Raw genomic sequence first — 19,371 nt, forward strand, 5'->3', positions numbered from 1 at the left:
TAAAGAAATGCTTTCAATGGAAGGCAAATTGTCTGTATGCAGAGTGAAGAACAGACAGACACATGCCTGCCTTTCAAATGCTTGCTGTGGCTGTGGGACTCTGGAGCACCTGGTCTGGGAGAGTTAAGGAGTGTGTCTAGACCATTAGTCATCCTTTTCAGATGAAAACTTGGCACTGCTTGCTGCTCTGTGTTCTAAAACTGTAACTGAACAAGTATAGGTACAGAAATAGCTGACTTGGATGGGATTTCTGCACCTTTTGCATTTATTTGCAGTTAGAAATAACATTGCTTGCAGTCAGAAATAGCACCATGTCATCACAGCCATGGGGAAAAACTGCTTATATCCCTCTGGGGCTGTGTGCTACAAACCCACAATGCTGTTTTCTTCAGAAGGTTTCGAAGGTGTGAAACTGGTAGTGACCCCGTAGGAACCTGCCTGTTTGGTTTTGGTTCTTTCCTACCTTCTCCTCTGTGACAGAGGCTTGCTGCCCAGTCTGTTAATGATTAGGACACATCTCTGACTCAGGAGAGTGTGGGTGGGATGAAGGAATTTTTGCTTGCGTAGTGCTTTTGGTCCCATAAGGAGAATTAAGCATGTGTGTTCCACATGACAGAAAGCAGGTGTTTTTTCTGCCTTCTCTGTACTTACTCTGCTTTCCTCTGACTGTTTCAAGTCTACTTTATTTTTCTGCTTCTCTTTTTTCCCCCTCTTGTGCACCAAGAATTCGAGCAGCTCCCCATATTTGTGTCTTTCCTTCCTGTCCTGTGTCTAAGCCTTAAATCATCTTAGATTGTTCATGTCTTAACATGTTGGTGTCAGCCATCTTAAGGCATTAAGGAAAAGTGTCTCAGTATTTGTGTGACTGTAGTAAACATGAAAAACAGAGCGGTTGAGATATTTTATGTCAATTCTGTTTTTCAGGAGTGTGGATCAGCTTTATGTTGGGGAACATTTCCCTCCCACTGCCTCCCCATTCTTTTTGCTGCTTAGTTTATTCCTTGGGACGTGTGCAATGCTGGTGAAAGAAACTGGAGTCACTGTGTTTGGTGTGTGCTTGGTTTATGACTTCTTTTCCCTCTCCTACAATGGACTCAAATTGTAAGTAACTTGTTATGCTCACGTTAAGCGTTATGTGCTTTTCAAGTGTTTTCACCTGTTGAGTCTAAAATATGTATGATTATCATATAGAGCACTGGGGGAGCTGGACTTGCCCTGCTGAATTAGATGGTCCACAAATTTGGAGGGCACCACGATTTCATTCTGTGGTTTTGGGTTTTTGTGTTTTGTTTTATTGTTTTCAAGTTTTTTTGTTGCTCTCTTGCTACCTGATAACTTCTGTTGGGTAAATAGACCCGATGTGAAGAACTGATCCCTAAAATTCTGAATTCACCCAGGCAAGACTAACATTTATTTTTAGTGTGGGAGTTCTGACTGAAGCATCAACATCTTAAAATTTCCCTGGCTTAACTCTTTCCGTTCACAGTGTCTGCTTGATTATTCAGTTCCAATGCCATGGGTTTAGAAGTATTGTATGATGTTTAGTAGTGAAACCAGGTTTGATATTTTTTCTGTCCTTTCAGAATGGAAAAAGGGGGAAAATACCCATCCAATTCTGGTTGGAATAATTAACAGCTCTCAGCAGCTACTGGAGAAAAATTAAATACTTTGAAGTTTGTATCCCTCACCCACTATGTCACAAATAACTGCCATTTTCCATCTCCTTTCAAAGTCAGAAGTCTTGTTTTATTAGAAGCTGTTTTTTATCAATTTCTCTCCCAAAACATCCCTGGTGCAGATTTGTGAATGAACATAAGAGCTCACTGCTACTGGGAATGGGAGGTCTCACTCATATCATTTATTGTGTTTCCACTGGTGCTGCCCCACCAGCTCTGGAACCTGTCACACCCTGCATGAGGTCGTGTGTATCTGGGTTATAAGAAGGACACTGAATTTGTGTTTCAGCAGTGAATTAAGTGAACAGAGCTGGCACAAGGCAAGAGCAGCAACTGCAGGGAGGAGAAAGGGGACTCCCAGGAGTATCCTGGCTTCCCTCCCTTTGTGGCCCTTTCTCTAGCCCCTAATGGGGATAGACCATGCCCTCTGGCAGCAACAGCAATCAGCGGGCAGGTACAATGGATCGGCAGGGGATTCCTCCTCTTTTCACTGGATAAGTAGTTCTTAGTGGTGTGACTGGTGGGCAAGTAGCCAGGGAGGTTTCTGGGGACTGACAGCCAGCTTGCCGGTTAGCACTTGCATTTACAGCCTGACAGGCCTGTTTTAGGAGCTGCCTGGCTAAAGGGAACACAACTGTTAATTAACTGGAGGAAAATCTGTGCCTTCCTCCTCCCTCCTTTCCTCAGTCTCCCCCTTCCCACAGCCCACATAAATAAAAGCTTGACTTCTTCAAGCTATTTTTTTGTTTTAGTGGTGGCCAGTTGCCCAGATGTGGCACTATTTAGCTTGTAGGAATGAAGCTTTTTAGCCCAGATGTGCTGTATTCTCATGTCTTCTCTTGTTGCTCGTATTGTGCATTTATCTCTCTGTTTGTGATGCTCAAGATTTTATGAGTGTATTTGAATTTAAGGGGCAGGAGAAAACAAACAGTCTACTACGTGTTGCTGAAAACTTACCTGCTCCTTCTTCCAACCTGTACAGATTTGTTTTCTGTTTAAAAGTGGTGGGACATCATTTGTTTTCTGGAGCAAAAAATTAGGAATGACAGCACAGTGCTTCCCATCTTAACAGAGGTCCAGAGAACAGCTTGATACAGGAGTGCTCATCTTCTGTTGCTGTCAAGTCTCTTCCTCTAGATCTAATTAGGAACTAATAAATACTGTCCTCTCAGCACACAAAAACTTTGTTTTGGATTAAAGAAATGTTGTCTGTTGTAGTTTGATACCACGTTGTGCCGATTCCATAATGTTCAACCTTTTGATAAGTGAAACTGCAACAAACTAAAAATCCTTAAATGCTTTTCTTTCCCCTTTCCCTTCTTTTTCTCCCTTTTCTCAGGAGAAATGGGGGCATTCCCCAGAGGCCTGCCTGGCTGCCCGTGGCCTCTCGGTGTGGCTCTCCGCAGGTGCCCCTGTCGGGCCGGGAGAACGGGAAGCAGCGCTTTGCTCACCGGGGCGCCTGGAGCTCCTGCCACCCGGCATCGCCCGAGGAGCAGCCGAGCGGGGGCCTGGCTGTGCCCAGCAGAGCCATGTGGGCCGTTCGGAGGTACTGCTGCCTACTCCCGCTCCATTCCAGTGTACTTTGCAGCTGCCTTAAGATGTCGACTCGCTCACTTTGTTTTAGCCATTTTTATCCTGAAATTGCTGTGATTTTTCTTGTGCTGCTGGAGAGGGAAGACAGGAGGAGGTGGAAGGAGGGTTAAGGGAAAAAGGAGGAGAATATCTGAGGACTTGTCAGTGTTTTTGTTCTTTGAAACTTGTATTTGTCTCTGTTTTCCCTAATGGATAGTATCACAGAATTCTCTAGAAAAGACCTCTAAGATTATCAAGTCCAGCCATTACCCCAGCACTGCCAAGCCCACCACTAAACTATGTCCCTAAGTGCTGCATCTACATGTCTTTTAAACGCTTCAGTGATGGTGACTCCACTGCTTCCCTGGGCAGTCTGTTGTTGACAACCCTTTCAGTGAAGAAAATGTTCCTAATATCCAATTTAAGACTTCCCTGGCACAACTTGAGGCCATTTCCTCTTATCCTATTGCTTGTTACTTGGGAGAATAGACTGATGCCCACAACAGGGGGCAGGAGGTTATCAATATAAAAAAATACCTCCTGTCTTGCTTCATGATCTTGTTCCTTGTTTCTTCTACTCATGTTTCTTCCTTTCTTCCTACTGCTCCTTTCTCCCCTCCTTTGCTTTGTGCTTTTTCCAGACACCCTCCCTCTTGCCCCCGCTTTTGGGAACATCCCTTTCTTACACAAGGGGAAAGCCTCTAGTTTGCCAGCCTCTTCAGGAGAGGCTGCAGAAGTTGTGTTGGAGAGCCCATGCACGTGGGATGGCTTCAGAGTGAGCTCCTCCACGCTGCCAATTGGCATTTGCTTCTTGGCAGCTGCCTCTTCAAGTGTTGTGAAGGATTTCTGCACATGGCAAATCAAGCCCTGCATATACATAGCTACTTTCTGTTTGAAAAGGGGCTCTCTGGTGGTGTAAGCTGCTCAGCTGCTCTCTTCTCAAGTGACTGACTGTGTACAACACACTTGCAACAACTTGCTGTGTGAGGGTTAGCCGTGGGATGCCCAAAGTGGAGCTGGCTTGGTCCCAGTGGCTGAGAGGGAAGTGTGCCTGTGAGAGCTGTGCTGTTGACATATTATATGATATGAAATAGGAAGAACTCAAGACAATTTCTCTATTAAAATATATTCTGCGTTAAAAAAAAAAAGGAAATCCTTGCTATAGAAGAAAAGAGAAGGAAAAAATGAAGTTGCTGTCAAATCTAAGATTAATTGCGCAATTTTTCCTTGTAATTCACGTTGGCTTGTGTAGGTCTTCTTCCATGGCAAAAGGGGGAGGGGGAGACAAAGCTTTAAATATTTCAGAAGCTCCAAAATTTGTGGACAGGTTTGGTACAGTGTTCCGGTTTGGCTTCAGGTATCTTATTTAGTGCACCAGATTACTAACTGGAAGGTTTCAATTAGAATAAAGTAGTAGTGCAATGATCTATACTTTTAAGTACTTGTAATGTGATCAAGTAGGTTTCTATTTAATAATAATTTATTATACATCTTCTTACTAGAGCTAACTGAAAAATGCAGGAAGATGTAATGGAGGAATTAAGGGAATTGGTCTAATTAGCAGCAACTGGAGCTAGTTATGTAAATTCTTGGTGCAGAGATATTTTTGTTCTTTATTGTCACTTGCTCTTATCTTCAGCTATCCAGTGAATATGTGGGTTGCAGTCCCAGTTGCCTTCAGGAGTAAGGAATGAGTTAGTCTGGATGAAATTGTAGGTTTTATCACCACAATTTATTGCAATTTTGAGTAATGCTGGCGTATGCTGCTGAAATGAGGTAACTAGAATCTCTTGTGGGTTGGATCCATCTCCCTGAGTTTTAAAACCTGAAAGAGGCTTGTGAGTGTGTGTGCCTTTGCATATGATAAAAATAGGGAAGGACAGACAGGAACTTTCATGTCAGGCTTGTACTTCTGTTTGGGGTAAGTGTCCTGTTGAAAATCAGTGTCAATGGCCATCGTCACTCATTCTCTTTTTCATGATTTGTTGAGGCCACTGAAAACTGGAATCTATTTTTTTACCTTTTTTCTTTTTTTTAATTGGCTTTGGTTGTGCCAGGTCCTATGTGCCTCGCACTCTGTGTTGCTGTGTGGTCCAGCCCATAAACACCTGCATGCCACCTAATCACTCTGATGGTTTTGAGCTGTGTAAATGAGCTGAGAACTGCAGTCTAAGCTTCTTGAAAAACAACACTCCACAATAGCTTGCGTACTGTTGAAACTGAAATCTCTGTTTCTCTTTGGTGTCCTAGAAGCTCATTTTTATTGTGTCTGCTGGTGGTGAGACTCTTCCCTTGGAATGGACAATCGACTGGAATTAATGCTGCTGTTTTCCATGTATATGAACTGTTGCATGAGGTTTTTTTGTGGGTTATTGTAGCAGGTTTGGTTTGAACCGGGCAGAAACACCAATTTAGTGTAGTGGTTTGGTCCAAAATACTTATTACTGTTTACTTTCTGTGGGATAAGAATTAGGAGAAACGCAGAGCAGGCACCAAACTTGAAAGAATAAAAATAAGTAGATTAACAGACCTAAAAGGAGAAAAAAAAAAAATCATACCACACCTTCAAAACTCTTCTCCTCCCCCCACCTTCCTCCCTTCTCCCACTGACAATGTAAAAAGACAACCCTTGAGATGCTCAGTCTGTTTACCACTTCCATAATAACCTTGTTCAGTCCATTTAGGAAGAGGAGTCTCTCTTGCTCATGCTATGGAGAAACATTATCACAACGAAACAGCCGCCCGGGGTGGTTCTCTGCTCGCATCATGTGAGTCCCTTCCCCCTGACTTGCAGCTTTTCCCACAACTGCTTTCGAGGGTCCACTCTTGAATTACTGGGGTAGAATTCTAAGGTTGAGCCGTTCAGAAACAAAAGTTCTCTTCACCCATCTCTGGGAGCATTTAATCTCTAAGAATAGAGGCCCTCCTCCTTCCCTGAGAGCAAAGGGTCCTCATCTTCATCTCTAGGACTATCTCTGGGAGCATCTCTAGGAACTGAGGCCTTCTCCTTTCCCATTTGGAGCAGAAGTCCTCATCGCTTCCATCTCTCCCTGTTCAAACTTCTCATGAAATTACAGCAGCTTCAGCATCTGCCTATCTCAGCACAGGTGCTTTTGCTCACAAGTACAAGTTGAACGCTCCACCCCCCATGCCTTCATGAAATTACAACGGGATACTCTGATATATCATAGCTTCACAACAGAATTTCAGCTTTAAGCATCTCCTCTTTCTCCTCCCTCAGGTTTTCAGCTCTTCACAGCACTAAAAGGGTTAATCTCACCTAGGCCTTGCAGCTGGAATTTTGCTTATCACTGTTGGTCACATGATCTTTTGCCGGACAGCAGGGCAGCTTTCGGCTGAATCTTGGCCGCACTGGAGAGGGGGAGCCGAGCTGCTCCGGCTGCTCCCAGCAGGGCTGTGGGGGGGTTCCACGGCTGGAACAGGGCCCATCGGCTCCAGGATGGCCGTGGCCCGGCCCGGCCTGGCCTGAGCAGGGCCTGGGCCGGGCCCACTGGCCCCCACACAGGGCCCGCAGCCACCTGTCCCAGCACCGGGAACGAGAGAGGGCTCTGCCCGGGGCTTGTCTATTCTTAAGTGTGGATCACAGAGGCAGTCACAACTTTAAGTGGCTCAAAGAATTGTCCATATTCAAACTGGCCATCTGATAGGTTCTGTCAGGTCACAGAGGAAGCTGTAAGCACCCCTTTGCAAGAACATCACTTCCAGGACTATGCTTTGCTAACCCATGACAGTTATTTTTATTTATGTATTTTATTTTAATTTTTTTTGGCCAGGTTACAGAAGAAGCAGGTGTACCTGGAGCTGTGCCCAACAGCATCACTTTAAATCTGTGTTGTATGTGTAAAAGAGAGTGTGGGAATGCACTAGTCATTAGCATTGTGGGATCCAGGCCCAAAACCCCATTGATCCAAAATTCAATGATCTCCTAAAGGTATAGCAGGGATAAATGTGATCTGATGACTAAACTGATCTGGTGGCACTGTTGTTTCCTCTTACAATAGCAAGAGAAGGAAGATGGAAATGCTCTGCAGAATGTGGTGCATTCCAGAGATGTCTGCACTGGCCCTAAGTTTGATAAACTATGAGGAAAAATATGTTGAGGTCATAACACATCTTCCCTGAGTCCCTGTGCAGTGTGCGTGGTCAGGGTTTGAGCTGAAACAGATGCTGTCCTTCAGCATGAAGGAAGAGCAGAGGGAGAGGTGGGGGGAAAGCGCTGGCACACACAATGTGTGGCTACATAGCAATGGCTTGGCTTTTCCTCACTGGCTGCTTCTATTTCCAATCTTTGTGTAGCAATGATGCTTTAATTTTTTTTTTTCTTTTTTAATGAATATGATAGTATGCTTAAAACAGTAAGTTAGTGTTCAAAAAGAAGAAGTCTCAGCTGAATTTCCCCTGGCCACACAGTGCAATGCTACATTCTAGATTCGTAACTGATACAGACAGAATAGTGGGACCACTTTCCCAGATGTGGGCTATCATGTGTGCAAACTTCCCCTTTTCTTGTATTTGTTAGAGGGTGTTTGATAGGAAGGTGTGGGTATGAAACTGCCTGGGTTATAAAAGTGCTAGGAAGACACTTTTTGTTAGATGTGGTACAACTTTCTTAAATTTTGGTAAGTTGTTCTTAGTTGCACTTACACACCCTGGAGGTCAGTGGTGGTTGTGTTCATACACAAAGCACAGCAGGAAAAAGCAATGTGTGCCTCTGAGAAAGCAGTAAGGTAACCATTATTTATGTTGTATGTGTGCCCCTGACCAAAATAAGGCAGAAGAAAAACCTGGATACTTGACTCTGACCTGAAAGTTCCTTGCTGTGCAACAGCAAAATAGCAAGGAAGTGTTAAAGGGCTTTGCAAACACCACAGCAAAAGCTGGTGGAGAAATTCCAGGACAGTTTGAGATTCAGTCTATGGTGAGAAAGGTCTGGGAGCCTAGCAGTCAAAATGCTTTTCTTCTCTAGGAAAGCAAAATGAGTAATCTGGAGCATGAAGCAATAGAGCCAGCCTAGGCTTTTCCTTTCCTCTCTCACTGGTGAAGTCCTCAGGGTTGTGAGATTTTGCAAATAAAGGCTCAAGCTCCTACTCTGTGATACTCAGAGCAAAGGTTGGTCTTGGATTGCCTCTGTGGGAAAGCAGAGAAAGGGAAGCGCTGCATTGTCACTGGCTATAGGCTGATTTCTTTTTTTCCCTAACTGATAATTGAAACTGAACTGAGAATAGGACAATGCAAGTTAGCTCCAGAAGGCAGGTAGGGCCCTGAGTCCCAAGGCCTGGGGAAGCACAGTGTGTGCTGAAAGATGGCAGATTAGGTAAGTGTTCTTGCTATCCTGGGATCCGTGGGATGCTGCTTCTGTGGTGTTGGAAGTTTTTTTAATTCTAGCAGGTTTGCTAAGGCTCTGCTGTTCTTGCTATTTAGTAAGCTTAAGTTATGAATGAAGTTTGGCTGCCTCTGGGGAGGTGTGTTGCAGAGGTGGATTTGGCCTGTGGTTTACTCTTTTCTGAACTCGGTTCTTAAGATTGTTTTTCCATTGTGAGTCTGAGCAATAGCTCTCTCTACTGCTGTGTCTGTACAGTCTGTGTAGGAAATGTTGAGTGAATCTTTTTCCCTGCAGTCAGTGAATATATTTATTGTCATGCACAGATGGTACCTGAGGCCACCAGAAGACTCTGCTAGAGTCTAGAAACATTGGAGATGTGGGTGCCCCTATGCTCACAGCCTTAGATTCAGCCAAGGGTTTACATGCTCTGGCCTGTAACTGTCTTCCAGAGAACCCTTGTGTAATCTTGGGAAAATAATTACATCTCTCTCTTCCCATGGCACATGCTGGAAGATGAGGCACAGTAATGCATGCTGCTTTTCCACCTCCATTTGTGTGATGTGCTTGTTGTTTTAAGATTTCTGTTCCCCTCCAAAAAAAGAAACAAAGCCAAGGGCTCTCTCTTAGGCATGCGTGTGCCATTATGTGCCTTAATTTTTGAAATCTTCGAGTGCTGTTTCCGTACAAGTAACTGAACTCACTGCTTGCAGATTGAAGTTTAGTTAAGAACAGCGCTGCTTTGGTACGGTGATGACTAAGGTTGCATGCATGCAGAAAAAGACTTGTTTAGACTTCATTGTGCTGCAAAATTATGCACTCACCAGGTAAGAAAGACCTGATTTAATTTTGGCCTCGTTATGTGTTTATATTGTGACAGTCTTTAATTACACTAGCACATAGCTTTTTCTTTTTTGCACAATCCCTGCTCGATTCATTGCCCAGAATGGATGGTGCTCACTTAATGAGTAGCTATTCAATATTTTGTTTCTTCCTGGTCCAGAGCATTGCCCCGTGCCCTATTTACTTCATATTATTCAAGTCCTGCTCTGAGACAGATTTACAGCTTCTCAATAATTCCTCTGTGTACAGACTACCAAGTGCTGGTATTTCCTTGCAGTTTGTTACTTTAGTCTGTAACCTTTTAAGGTACTTTTGGCATAGTTTCTGGATGTGTAACTTCCTGACTATTCAGAACAAGTAAAGTGAATAGCCAGAAATTTTGTAGTGGGGAACCGCATGGATGTTAAGAATTTGATTCACCTTTGTATTTACTTCATGGACATCTGCTGGTTGGGCAAGCAGACTAGCTGGTGCCAGCAGTAGACTGTGCCCTTTAGGAGTCAGGATTGAGAGATGAGGGACCTTTTCCTTTAGATGTTTTCAGACAGAGGAGACACAATGATACAACATTCCCTTCCAGACTCGGAGAGGAGTGAACCTGGCCCAGCATGTGCAGCTTCTTCCGGCAGCCCTTTCCTTCCTCTCTCCCCAGTTTGTTGTCCTGCCTCATCTACTGCAGCCTGTCCTCATCTCTTTTCTTGTTTGCTTTTCCTTAGTCATTTAATTGTTTCCAGTCTTTGCTCCTCAGGCTTTGCCTTTTGGATCTTGCTGCTTTCCTCAAGAGCTACTGTGTCAGTCTCACTCCCATGGTCCCTCCTGTACTCCTGTCCCCTAAGTCCTTGCCCAGCCAATTCAAGGGCCCTGATCTGTGTCCTTGTACTGCCTGTTGCATCCTCCATGTGCTCCTCACTCCTCCCATCTCTCTGGTTCAATTTTCTGCCGTGGGAGCTTTGCCCAGCATGGGAGCAAGGTCCCTCTGGATTCTTTGAGCTGTCAGCACTCATGGTCTTTGCTTATCTCCTCCTTCGCTCTGCATAGGTTTCTGCTCCACAAGCTGCAAACCCCAGTTTCTTTTTGACCTCATTTCTCCAGCTTTGGGGGTTCAGCTCTCCTCTGCCTATAGCTAAATTGTGAGTTTTCCCTTTGCTTCCTGCCTGGGTTTGAGGAGGAGGGAGAGTGGAGGGCCAGGCAGAAGCCAGGAGCCTGCTCTACTCTGGTGCTTGGGGTGGAGTGGAGCCACAGCTGATCTCACTCTTTGCTTCCTTGTGGCTGGAAAAGTAGGCACTTGTGCATGCACTTGTTTGAATAGAAGAAGGTTAGTTTTAAATTTGACACCCTTTGTTGGATCTGTGTTTCAGCCACTGTTCTGGATAGCACTTTTCTTGCAGTACAGAAAAACACCTCTCTCCCTCTTTTTAAATACTTCCTAGAAGGAAGTGGAAAGTAAATAATTTCTCCTGGACTATTTATATGTGACACTACCAAGAGGCCCTGTTTATTTCAGTAAGCAGTGAATAAACTGAAGTAGTTTGCCTTCATGTACATTGAATGTCAGAAAAAAGGGACAAGACTGAGTCTGATGTTATTTTTCTTAGCTGATGATGGCTTAACACATTCTAGCTTTTTTTTTCTTCTTTTTAGAGAAGATTATTTAAACTTTAAAGATCTTTTAGACTTTCATTTAGTTCATTAAAATCCATTTTTGTGGAAACTGTGCCTGGGACAAAGAACGGTGCTGTGCAGAACAGAGTCAGGAGGAAAAGTTAATGACTGGTTTTGGTGGTTTTGGGTTTCTTTTTTCCCTGTCTTCTGAAAGATGCTGATCGCTTATTCATTTGTGTGCAGAGGGAGAGGGTTTTTTTCTCTCATTAATGGGAGTTGCTTTTAAGCCCTGCAGTTGCAGTCACTTCATTGTACATCAGTCTCTTCTGTTCCCTGTGCTGCTAATTGGAAATCCCCAATTTGTAGGTGCAGCCTGTGTGTCCCAGAGCTGACTCACAGGAGCCTCTGTTCATTCCCTTTACTTCACAGGACTGCCTTTCTATTCACAGTTCATGGCAGTCTCATTAAAGCAGTGTTTGAAACAGCAGCATGCCCGTGTTCACGGGCTTTCTCTGAAAGCCCTGTAAACCAGTGTCAAAGAATTAACAGCAACTGAGAAACAAGAACAAACCCTAATGGCTTGCCAGGTCATTTCCTTGCAGCAAATCTGGGTTAGTTTGGCACACAACAGTATTTCAGTCACCCAGGAAACAAAAAAAAAAAAACCCCAACCACAACACCTGAAGATGGATGATACCCAGATTATTGCAGGTATTTCCCTGGATAGCAAATCTAATTGAACAATTTCTCTTACGCTTTGGCTGTCAGGCACATTTTTGGACATCTAGTGGAAACTTTTAGGCTGTTCTCAGGAGTGAAGGGATCAGCTGTAACCACCTACCTCATTAATGACTGATGCTTTTCAAGCTGGTCCATGTCTCCTCTGTGAACCTGCTAATCACAGCATGTATTAAGGGAAGGACAGCAGACTCTCAGGACTAAGTTACTTGGCTTTAAGTGTTCACTGGCTGATACAAGCAATCATTTGCTTGAAACCACGAGGACACCAATCTCATCAAGGGCGACTTTAGGTGGATGATTTCAGTTGTGTGATAAGTGTTACTTTGATTTTTTTTTTTTTAATATGAAGTAGCTGTTGAGACTTAATATTTGATTTAAAAAGTCTAAAAAAACCCAACCTGCTAGCATGTATAATGCTTCTCCCATCCTCCCTGTATGCTTTCCAAGATGAACAGATTCTTCCCTGACTAGAAACTTAATCTTCAAGTTAATCTAAAGTAGAGTATTAAATCCTCTTTCACATTTCTAATGCAGTTATCCCAATATTCTTTTCCAACGAGTGCATTAGAAACCTTAATCTTCTACTTGGCTTGGAAATGCTGGAACACACTTTTCTCTCTTGATCTTTGAAATGCAGATTTTTTGTTTCTATTCTTTTTAGCAGTTTCCAGAATGTGAATATCCAGGAAACTGCAGTGCAGAAGGGACTCTTGTAAATGCATTCCACATTCTCAAACATCCATGCTGAAATTCGGATTTTGGCCAAAGTAAGCTGTGAAAGGCCAGGTTTGTGCTTGGGTTGTTGGAATGTTGCTGTCGAGTGTTTGCTTTCCAGGTCCGACAGGTCTCGCAGCATCTGGCGACACCCTGCTTTGCCTTATGAATTCTCATTGCCTGCCACAGCTGATCATGGAGTGGTTTATATGATAGTCTTCCACTGGAATATGCTGTGGTGGTTGTTTTGATTTTTTTTTTTTTAAACCTCCTTTCTAAAAGTTAGGTTTGGTTGTCTTAAGAAAATGTCATTCTTTTGCCGTGTGGATAATGCAGTTGTTCCCTCTGTTTAAAGCTTTGATTGGCAGCATGTTTCCTGTAGATCCTCTGCTCAGGCTGGGGGCTGAAGTCTGCTCAAATCTCTCCTTTTTTGACCTGTGAAATCCCTTGGTTTTACAAATCAGCTCTAGAGTAAGGAAATAATAAACATAAAATTAGTACTTTGAAACTAACTATGGTTGCACATTGGTTGTGCTAGTATAAAAAGTATGGAATAAAGTACAGTTCCATTTAATCTGTGAAAGATGCCAACAAACCCTCTGGCTGTTCTTCCAAAGAGGAAAATTAGCAGGAAAAGCTTGAGAAGAAAGTCTTCCACTGATTGTTCAAAAGAAAATTCAGGGAAAGAGTAATTATCAGTTAGAGGTGGAAGGGAGATGGAACATTACCTTTATATCCTTCCCATAAAACGCAGCTTTATCCTCTCATAGACCACTGTTACACATGCAGTTCCTACAAGACCACGTTAGGAATTTCTGTAGAGTCAAGCTGGTGTAAAATGATGGCCTTGGGTTCTCTTGGAATATTTTGGCATTAGCTGATTTAATTGAATTTACCGTAATCTCTGCCTAATCTCGTGACAGCAGTTTGTATCACTGCACCTGTGAGTTATCTGTAAATGTTCGAAGCAGAGATGTTTCTTTTGTTTTCTGGTAGTAAACTCAATTAATTTGTTGTTGTTGTTCTCCCTCTTCTCCCCTGTTCTCTTCCATAATTATATCATGCATTCATTTCAGCAGATGAATTGCTTAGAATACAAATGTTTTTGGTAGAAGCATCAGGAGTTTTCATTTTAGAAAGCTGTCACCTGGTCTGTGGTCTAAATGGCTGCTAATGCTGGTCTTTCTAATCAATCTGTTATGATCAGCATTCCTTTGTTGATCTTGGCTGGCATACTGTGGATTCACTGTCATGACCCTGCCTATGGTCCTGAATGGTATCTCCATCATGAAATTACTCAGTATGGAAAATGAAATTCCTTCATTCATTGCCCATACAAGCTTTTGGAGATGATGGATAGCTTTCCACCCAGAAGGCATTTGTTCATACATTTGGTCTACTGACATGCATTAATATAAATACAAGAATTTTTGCATGATATTTCTTCAAGGAAAACAAACACACAAACAAAGAATTCCTTTTAAGTTAGGATTTGTCTGTTGGACTCCTATCAGTATATTTAACATAATAGCAGAAATTTGTGGGGGCACCATATCAAACCAGCAATCCATCTAGGTCTGTGTTCTGGCTGCGGTCATTACTGGATGCTTACAGAGAAGAGAAGAATGGGAATGGGGCCAGGACAGGGTTATCTTTCCTTACTGTGGCTGCTGAATGTGTGCCAGGCATTGATTTAGAGTCCATGGATCTGGATGCTGTATCTAGAGCACTGTGTTTAAGGCTCTCTGTGGACCTGTCCTCTGTGGAGTTGCCTAATTTCCTTTTTAGAACCCTTCTCTCCTCTGACTTTGAGGGCCTCTTGTTGCAGTGAGTTCTGTGATTTTAATTACACACCATATAAAGGAATCTTTTTGTTTGCTTGAAACCTGATAATTTCATTGGGAGCCCTTTGACTTTGTGTGATAAGAAGTAGAAAGTAATGTTGCTGGTTCCCTTCCCCAGGCCCTTCATAATTTTATAGTATCTCTGTGTACTCCCTTCCCAGGGTGGAGAGCCCTGTTCTCTCTCCTCTCTCGTCATGCAGACACCATTCCATGTGTCTGATGAGCCTTATTACCCTTTCCTGTACCTCTTCGATCTCTGTTAGATCCTTTGGGAAGTGGGCAGAGGAAGGGAAGGTCTCAGAATAACGTGCAGTACTCCAGATGCTGGGACTTGGATTTTTATGCGTTGTATTATTACTTCTGTTTTTCACAAGCTGCAATTTTTTTTTTGGTGCTGATTTATGGCATCACTTTTTTCTTTATTGTTTATTCTTTTGTTTTGACTGGAGTCTGTTTAGGTAATATGTGCAGTAAAAATCTGAATGGAAAAATCTGAGTATATTTTATTACTGTGTTTTCTGTTGTGTGTAGTGGCTTTGGCTGCATCTGCCTGGCCTGTTCCCCAGTACATGGGAAAGACTGGAGCAAGATGCTGAACTAAGCTAAGCCTGGCTGGTTTTGGGGCCAGAGATGATACCAGTGAAGTCTGCAGCTGCTGTATCTGGGTCTCAGTTGCCCAGATGGGGGGTTACACTATATCCTTCCCTTCTTAACTGCTGTTTGGGGATCAGTACTATCTTAAAGCAACCTTGGCTTGGGCAAAGCTTGTGGGCTGAGTAGAAGGGCAGAATCCCCTCATGTCTGTGCTCAGGGGGAAGCGTTACCTCTCTAAACCAAAGGGCAGAAAGTTGGAACATTTGCCCTAATTCCCACACATAAAATCTGACATAAAGCAGAGACTTAATCTAGGATTTCCCAAATCTTAAGCAGATGTACCTCAACAAAATCTTCCTCCCAGTAAATGGACAATTTCTTTCTTAAAATTTGCTGAAAGGATGGAGCCCCTCTATCCTCCTCTGCTTTCCTGGAAGCTGAAAGCTTCAGCATTTGTTGCTTTTGAGTACAAAGATCTAGACAGTGCAAGCAGTGATAGCTGCTATCCCAGGGCTTTCATGTCACTATTTGTTGCATTATTTACTTTGATCTGATTTGGCCTCTTGACTCCATCAAAAGCGCCTTTCAATGTGAATTAATTACGAGAACTGCATTTTCTTCTTTCAATTGCCTTTAAAAGAGAAATAAATGCTCCCAGGTGGCATTAGGGAAGGAGAGAAGTGGTTTTTTTCTCTGCACAAGCCATGCTTTTGTCATGGACCAAAGGCTTTCTCTGCCTTCCTTTACACTTTTGGAGTCTGTTGTTTTTATGGCTTGAATGTGCTTTTTCCTGGGAGTTTGGAAATGCCAGAACTGAATGAGACCCCTCAGTGGCATACCAGCCCAAATGAGCAGCTTTCTCATAAGGAAGATGACTTTAATATTGCAGCAGAACACTCAGTTAATTATGAGGTGTGAATAAGGAATATGTTTCACAGTGCTTTGGCAATTTTCCTGGGTTCACTGATCCATAAACAAGATTATTCCCTAATAGTCCTTCATCTCCGCCATTATTGCACAAGGATATTCAACTTTAAATTAAATTAAAAATTATCATCGTTAAAGTTAGTTGAGCCATGGCTAATCTTTTGAGACTGTTTCCAGGATTAACTATTTTAGATTTGCTCAGTTATTTGGGGAAGAGAGAATTTTTTGTCGTTCTTCCTGTGCCATTTTTATAAAGGCCACACTGTAGCAACCCTCTGCTGGGAAATGTGAATTAGACCAGTTTTTCTTTCTTTCTTTCTTTCTTTTCAAAGTCCTTGACACTTCAGGCAGCTGATGTTTTAGGGGGGAAGTGCTTCTTCAAGGTACGTGGCAGTTTTTTTACAGTTCTTTAAGCTTTTGCTAACCCAAGAGCAAGGGACTAAATTTGATTCCTGACTGCCAGCTGTCCAGCCCAGCTCTGTCTGTGGCCCTCAGCCAGTTTGTATGGGAGGGAAATGACACAGGCTATTGGTGCAGAACTGTCACACAGTTTGTGATCTCTCTGGGTTGTGCAGAGCTGCAACTCCTTGAAGTAATTTTTACCATTACTTGAGCATCACTGTAGATTTTTAAGGTCAAGAGGGACCATTTATGATCATCTAATCTGATCTAGAGCACGGTGCAAGAGAGAGAGCTCCACGTAAGAATTACTGCATGAAGCCTGTGTTTCTCTGTGAGCTGTGTCACACATCTGTCAGCAGCCCTGAATTTAAAGACTTGATGTGATGGAGTATTTGAAGTAATCCTTAGGTGGATGGTTGCAGCAGTAGGCTGTTCTCGCTGTTTAAAATGTGCCTATTTCTAGTCTGATCTATCTAATTTCAGCTGCCAAGCACTGCATCTCATTATGTCTTTTTCCAGCAGATTAAACAGGGCTCTCCTTGCTGAAAGTTTTGCAGTCTGTGATTGTTGTTTTATCGTTTTTCCAGACAGACTAAAGGCTGGGCTTCCTCTGGGTACATCTACTCAGCAGCTGCTGTTGTGATGTAGTTTATGTATTTGGATTGGAACAAATCTCAGATTAGATAGTTGGGTCCTGTTAATAATATGTCTGCACTGGCATGGAGATCAGAGTGGGTGAAGCAAGCTTTCTGAGCATTTGCCAATCTTTCTTTGTTTTGTTGTTGTTTTTAAAAAATTTTTTCCTTTGGGTGTCATACTAAACTGTTTGAAAGCAGTAAAATACAGCTATGTTTTGCAGCGCAAAATTAACATATTGTGGAAGTCAGTGAGTAAAACCAAACTGATTAAAATTAGCGTATCTTTGATAACAAATCCCTATGGAGCAAGAACAAGCTCTTCCCATGTGCTTGTTGTGTTTTTAGCACAACAGTGTTTCAATCTTAATTGGAAAATTAGTCGTATGAGGAGGTGCACTTGATCTTGCATCTGCACGCCCAGATGACATTTGGATGGTGTGCCGCTCCTGATCTTAGGAGCGCTGCCACGCATCAGCAAACGCAAGTGCTCCAAGTCTGGAGTTGACATTTTGTCTGGAAGGGCTGTGAGCGAACACGTGGTCTTTGAAATGCTGTGCTGAGCCCCTGCTCACACTGGTAAAGTTGGAGAAAAGGGAGTGGAGAAAATTTGGAGTGATTGTCCCTTTTTAACACAAGATTGTCCCTCACAATATAGGTCCTAGCAGATTTTACACTGAGTTTACTTTTAGAAACCAGAAAATACATAGATTGGTATCTTTATTTCACACCCAATATGTTTGATAATCAGGAAGCATAATTTCAGAGGGGAAAAATGCCTTCTGCTGAATTGCTGGCAGCCTTACCTGGAGTGTGTAGGAAGCTGTCAGGAAAGCAGGGATGTCAGGTCTTGACCTACGTGGATGATGCTTCATTTGTGAGATTCAGTTAGACTAAAGTGCAAAGTAGTACGATTAATTTGGCTTCAGGTTCAGTGTTTAAGAATGCATTAGACAGAACTTCTGCATTATGCCTTTACACCAGATGAGGCTATGACCCAGCTGTCAGGCTACTCTGTGCTTACCATTATCTTTTACATGACTTTTCATATTCTCATATTTGATTTTTTTAAGCATCTGTCATTAACTCTCCAGAAACCCCTTACAAATAAGAGGTGCATCTTGCATAACTTAAGAGCAATTATTGTTCCATTACCAACTAATGAAGTGCACACTTGTATGAAAAGAACAATGACTCAAGATTTGATAAAGTTCAGTACGATTCTTAAGATAATTTCTGGAAGTGTTTTCTGCCTTCAAAGCTTATATTTTAATAGGTGGCAGATTTTATATGCAGTATCTTCCTTAAAAAGATACTAAGGAAGAAAAAACATATGTGAGAGCCTGAAAAAGGGAGCTGTTTCCATATCAAACTCAAGGCAGAGGTTTTGACAAAAGATGTCTCCCTGCCATGGGAGGACACCAGAGTTTGTGATTACTGATGTTGATTTAGTGTGGTGATTCAGTGTGTTCTTGTCCCCCTGGTAATTCTGTCAGGACATGAAGGAAGCTTCAGGGAAGGCAGGAGTCCTGGGAATTCAGTATGGCGTGGTGTAGCGGGTTGGGTTTGTAACCGGGCAGAAACACCAATTTAGTGTAGTGGTTTGGTCCAAAATACTCATTACTGTTTATCTTCTGTGGGATAAGAATTAGGAGAAATGCAAAGCAGGCACCGAACTTGAAAGAATATAAAGAAATTTATTAACAGACCTAAAAGAAGAGAGGGGGAAAAAAAAAATCATACCACACCTTCAGAACACTTCTCCTCCCTTCTCCCACTGACAATGTAAAAAGACAACCCTTGAGATGTTCAGTCTGTTTACCACTTCCATAATAACCTTGTTCAGTCCATTTAGGAAGAGGAGTCTCTCTTGCCCATGCTATGAAAACATTATCACAACGAGCCTGCCGCCCGGGTTGGTTCTCTGCTCGCATGTGAGTCCCTTCCCCCTGACTTGCAGCTTTTCCCACAACTGCTTTCGAGGGTCCACTCTTGAATTACTGGGGTAGAATTTTAAGGTTGAGCCGTTCAGAAACAAAAGTTCTCTTCACCCATCTCTGGGAGCGTTTCATCTCTAAGAATAGAGGCCCTTCTCCTTCCCTGGGAGCAAAGGGTCCTCCTCATCTTCATCTCTAGGACTATCTCTAGGAGCATCTCTAGGAACTGAGGCCTTCTCCTTTCCCATTTGGAGCAAAAGTCCTCATCGTTTCCATCTCTCCCTGTTCAAACTTCTCATGAAATTACAGCTGCGGCAGCATCTGCCTATCTCAGCGCAGGTGCTTTTGCTTACGAGTTGAACACTCCACCCCCCATATCTTCATGGAATTACAACGGGATACTCTGATATATCATAGCTTCACAACAGAATTTCAGCTTTAAGCATCTCCTCTTTCTCCTCCCTCAGGTTTTCAGCTCTTCATAGCACTAAAGGGGTTAATCTCACCTAGGCCTTGCAGCTGGAATGTGGCTTATTGCAGTGG

The 19,371-nt window shown here is 42.9% G+C and overlaps 1 protein-coding gene across 3 annotated transcripts in view; it reads left to right on the forward strand.

Moving 5' to 3' along the window:
- Positions 1-19,371, forward strand: part of TMTC1 (transmembrane O-mannosyltransferase targeting cadherins 1) — a 139,449-nt gene that overhangs the window by 14,810 nt on the left and 105,268 nt on the right. For all 3 annotated transcript variants that reach the window (XM_042050475.1, XM_042050477.1, XM_042050474.1), the window contains exons 4-5: positions 925-1,101; positions 3,016-3,222. In XM_042050475.1, coding sequence (XP_041906409.1) covers positions 925-1,101; positions 3,016-3,222 — 384 coding nt within the window. The remainder of the gene's footprint in view (positions 1-924; positions 1,102-3,015; positions 3,223-19,371) is intronic.

Source organism: Corvus kubaryi, unplaced genomic scaffold, assembly GCF_017639235.1.
Source record: "Corvus kubaryi isolate FWS band 111438036 unplaced genomic scaffold, C.kubaryi_AGA036_p1.0 74, whole genome shotgun sequence".
Classification (NCBI taxonomy): domain Eukaryota; kingdom Metazoa; phylum Chordata; class Aves; order Passeriformes; family Corvidae; genus Corvus; species Corvus kubaryi.